This window comes from Loxodonta africana, unplaced genomic scaffold (assembly GCF_030014295.1).
Source record: "Loxodonta africana isolate mLoxAfr1 unplaced genomic scaffold, mLoxAfr1.hap2 scaffold_85, whole genome shotgun sequence".
Lineage (NCBI taxonomy): Eukaryota > Metazoa > Chordata > Mammalia > Proboscidea > Elephantidae > Loxodonta > Loxodonta africana.
Window position 1 is genome coordinate 84,479 of NW_026975592.1, and position 4,605 is coordinate 89,083.

Sequence of the window (4,605 nt, forward strand, 5' to 3'; positions counted from 1 at the left end):
CATTTTGTTAGAAAATCACAAAACAAAACAAAAAAAAGTAAGGACTAATACAATCCCACAGACTCCACCAAAACACTTAGCATTTAGAGATAGGGGGGAAACAGCAGATGCATTTGAATTACTTTCTGTATGATACTGGAAATTTTATGATAAGCCTTAAAGCTCAGTAGAAAACAAAGAAGTATGAATAGTACCCTGGATCCTCCTCCCTTGTCCATTTCATCCATTTCCTTCCAAATTCAAACCCCTCCTTAAAGGTCCCTTTTGAAACCCTAAGTCCAGTGAAGAAAATGTTTCCTCCGAAAATAAGTTGAATTCCACCATTTTCTTGACAGCTTTTTTCACATACTTGTTTCTCAGGCTATAGTCAGGGGGTTCAACGGGGTTATCACTGCAGTATGGTACACCGTGGCCTTCTTGTCAGTGTCCAGACTGCTGCCAGGGGTGGGCCTGAAATGAATGGAAAGTATTGTTCCATGGAAGACAACGATGGCTGTGAGGTGGTGGGCACAGGTGGAAAAGGCTTTATGTCTTTCCTTTGCAGAGCACATCCTCGAGATGGTGATGAGAATAAACAAGTAGGAGGTAAGGATGGCAATGATAGTGATGATCTCATTGACAGCAGCCACAATGTACAATGGAAACCCTGGTAGCATAGTGGTTAAGAGCTACAGCTGCTAACCGAATGGTTGGCCGTTCAAATCCACCAGATCCTCCATCGAAACTCTATGGGGCAGTTCTACTCTGTCCTATAGGGTGGCTATGAGTCGGAATTGAAAATGTCCAACAGCACTTCATTCATAGAGACAGCAGATCAAGCAAGTGATAAGGAAAGGGTTTGACTGCAGAAGTAGTGTTTACTCATGATTGAGAGCTAGGACAGGATCTCAAGAGCTAAACACATGCAAATCAGTAGAACATACGGCTCCTCAGAGATATCAGCCAGGCAACAGCTCTTTACAGAGTTTCTGGGACATGATGACCTTGTACAGCAGTATGTTGCAGGTGGTCTCAAATCAGTTGTAGGCCATCTCGGCCAGCAGGATCACCTCAGTGTTTGCATAATTACAAAACAAATAGAACTGCACAGTGCATTCTAGGAAGAAAATGGCTTTGTCTTTGTTTATGCATATTTCTTTCCATGGAAATGATTGCTATTAGACACATGTTTTAACCCATATGATGATACGTTGAATTCTGATATATAGTAAATGACAGTATTTGTTTACTAGATTATTTTTTCAAAGTTCAACCACAAACTATTGTTACTGAATGCATGTCTCCTGAGAAAGAGAGTCTAATGATAGCAAAATTCTAAAAGAATGAGGGAAAAAAAAAAACATAACTGGCAGTGATTCATTAAATCTTGTAGGCAAAACATGACAAAGTTATCTTGTTTATGTATTTATCTTAAAGAGATGGGACGTGTGCTTAAAGGTTGATTTAAATTTAAAATATTGAATGAGATTCATGTCATGATCACAATCCATGAATTGAATAATCTCAATGTGAATCTCCAAACCGTTGATGTAAATGAATTTAAAGCATACAGGATAATTCCATTTTATAAAATATTATATTAGCAATTGTCAATGACATTATACTATTTTAATATTTTCTGAATGTTTTAATTGCATTGTCTTAAGCAAGGGGTCTCTAAGTGGAAGAATAACCAATACCCTAAATTGTCATATGATAAACCATGGGAATATATTTTTGGTAACCTTGCCAGAACCTGAGAAAGTGAGTGACTCTACTGACTATACAAAGAAAACATGCAAAAATGTATTTATTAAAACAACAATCATTATTACTGCTCACTATTATACAGGTCAGGTGGGCAGTTCTGCTGATCTGGTCTGTGTTTGGCTGATCTGGGCTCAGCTTACTTAGGTCTATGAGATCAACTGGCAGGTCAGCTGACATAAGAGTTTCTCACCCTTGAATCTGGTGGTGGGCTAAGTGTCAGAGAGTATAATGGAAGGAGTGGGCAACTGGGTTATTTTTCCCTCTTTACTCAATAGTCTAATCTGTGTTTGTTCATGTGGCAGCTTCCCAGGTTTCTTTTTTTTTTTTTTCAATAGTCTGTGTAAAATCCTGAAATCTCTCAAAGGTTTGGAATTTGCTTCAATGTCTTTTTTGCCACCTTTGTTAGCCAAAATAATTCACAAACGTAGGCTGCGTTGGCAAATTGGTCAAATTGAGAGTTCTGTTGAGCAGGATTCAGTAATTACGCCCATGTTCAAAAAATAGATAAATAAATTATACATAACATTTGCAATGGCTGGGTGGGCAAACTAACTGACAAACAAATAGGGCAGGCACTTGATGTCGCTACTTTTTGCATATAATGGTTTTCTGAGATCCATTTCTAAGCCTGTGGTGCAGCCTATCAAACTTATCATTCTGTCACACCGGAGCTCTTTTGAAAACACGGTCAGGGTATAGACAATATTTATTCAAATTTGCAGTCATGCCAAAATAACCTGAATATAACATACTACACACGAACACACGGGTGCAAGCACACACATACATTACACAGTATTCACTCGATAATAATTGACTGACTCAATGTTACATTCTTATTTCCTCGAGATTGTTTATTCCATTCTCTCCTGAATAAGATGCCTTCTTCACTGAAATGTGTCTCCTAAAATCCTGCCCATTCTCCAGGCCAACTTCAAATAATACCTCTTTTATGAAGATTATTTCTAATGTCTCTAAGTGGATTTGAACTATTCCTTGCTCAAAACTTTTAAGATATTTCTTCTAGCCTGCCTTTTACAACAGCCCCTTTCTTTATTGTGCCAGCATTACCACCAAATTATGCATTCCTTGAGGACAAAGCCTATGTCTTACCTTTACTGCCATTTGTAGATATGTCATCAAAAAATGTGTGTTTACTGAGAAACTACTATATTTCAAGTACTTAATGAGAAAGTGGGATGAAATTAATGTTTATTCAGATTATGCAAGGTGCCCCACATATCTATATTATCTTTTGTTCCTCACTATCAGATTATGAACCAGTTAATGTTCTCACAATTTGCATAGGTTTAAAACTAAAGATGAGAGAGATGCTGAACTTTTCCTGCAATGAAGAGACAAAGCCAAATTTAGTCTTCTTGAAACAATATCCACGTACTTGCCATTGTGCAAAAATTAAGTATTAATCTTAAATGTATCTTCTAAAATGGCCTTTTTGGACACACTTTATTTAAAGGTTAGGGACAAATTCTACTAAAATAATATGCTCAATGAGAAAAGACTCTAGTGTCCATTAACTTGTTGACTGTATTCTTGACATCCTTATTCCTCAGACTGTAGATCAAGGGATTTAACATGGGGATCACCACTGTGTAAAACACAGAGGCAACTTTGATGGTGTGCCTGGAGTTTTTGGAGTTGGGCACACAGTAGAGGGAGAGGATGGTGCCATGGAAGATGGTGATGGCAGTCAGATGAGAGGCACAGGTAGAGAATGTCTTACAACGCCCACTGGCTGAACTCATTTTCAAAATGGTGACAACAATAAACACATAAGAAGTGAGAATGATGAGTAATGTACTCACCATATTAAAAGTAGCAAAGATGAAAAGCAACAACAGGCTGAGAGAAGTATCAGAGCAGGAAAGGGAGAGAAGCGAGGAGAACTCGCAGAAGAAGTGACTGATTGTGTTGGAACCATGAAAAGATAATTTCAAAGCAGAGCATGTGAGCATCAAGGAACACCCTACTCCCCAAGTATATGATCCTGCCACCAGCATAACACAGAGTCTCTGGGACATGGCAACTGTGTACAGCAGAGAGTTGCAAATGGCCACAAAACGGTCATAGGCCATTACAGCTAATAAAAAGATTTCAGTCACCACAAAGGTACAAAACAAAAAGAATTGTACTACACATCCTAAAAATGAAATGCTTCTGTCTTCTGCAACTAGGTTCCCCAGCATTTTGGGAGCAATGATCGAGGAAGAGCAGAAATCCACAAATGAGAGGTGGCTGAGGAAAAAGTACATGGGGATGTGAAGTTTGGGGTTAATTTTGATGATTACCATCATCCCAAGATTTCCTACAACAGTGACACTGTAGATGGCCAGAAAAACCAGGAAAAGGGGAACCTGCAGTTCTGGGCAATCTGAGAAGCCCAAAAGGGTGAACGTGGCTGTGCTTCTATTTCTCTCTGGCACTAACATGGCTTCAGTTCATTGAAATCTAAAAGTCAGTCCTGGAAATAAATAAATAAATAAATAAACATAGGAACGATACAGGAAGCTTAGTCAACTATCCTTTGCTAAGACTGGAAGAGATGTCTCTTTCAGAATCTATGTGTTTATTAACTAATAAATGCTAAACCAAAATTTTAAAACATGTTATTTTTTTAAATTTTCTTAAGAAAAACTATTGAACCAAATTTTATTTATTTAAGGTCTTGAGTCTAGTTTTTTGTATTTATGAATATATAAGATGAGATTTAGGGATTGCATAAAAATTCATTGCCATCGAGACAATTTTGACATGTAGTGACTCTATAGGACAGATTGAATTGCCCCATAGGGTTTCCAAGGAGCGGCTGGATTCATACTGCCAGCCTTATGGTTA

General features: G+C 37.9%; 1 protein-coding gene across 1 annotated transcript; it reads right to left on the reverse strand.

Annotated features, from left to right (window-relative positions):
- Nucleotides 1–2,020: 2,020 nt before the first annotated feature.
- LOC135230178 (olfactory receptor 5D18-like) lies at nucleotides 2,021–4,242 on the reverse strand. Its single transcript, XM_064279141.1, has one exon. The coding sequence runs from the start codon at nucleotides 4,197–4,199 to the stop codon at nucleotides 3,258–3,260; it is 942 nt and encodes a 313-aa protein (XP_064135211.1). The 5' UTR covers nucleotides 4,200–4,242; the 3' UTR covers nucleotides 2,021–3,257.
- Between the last annotated feature and the right edge of the window lie 363 nt (nucleotides 4,243–4,605).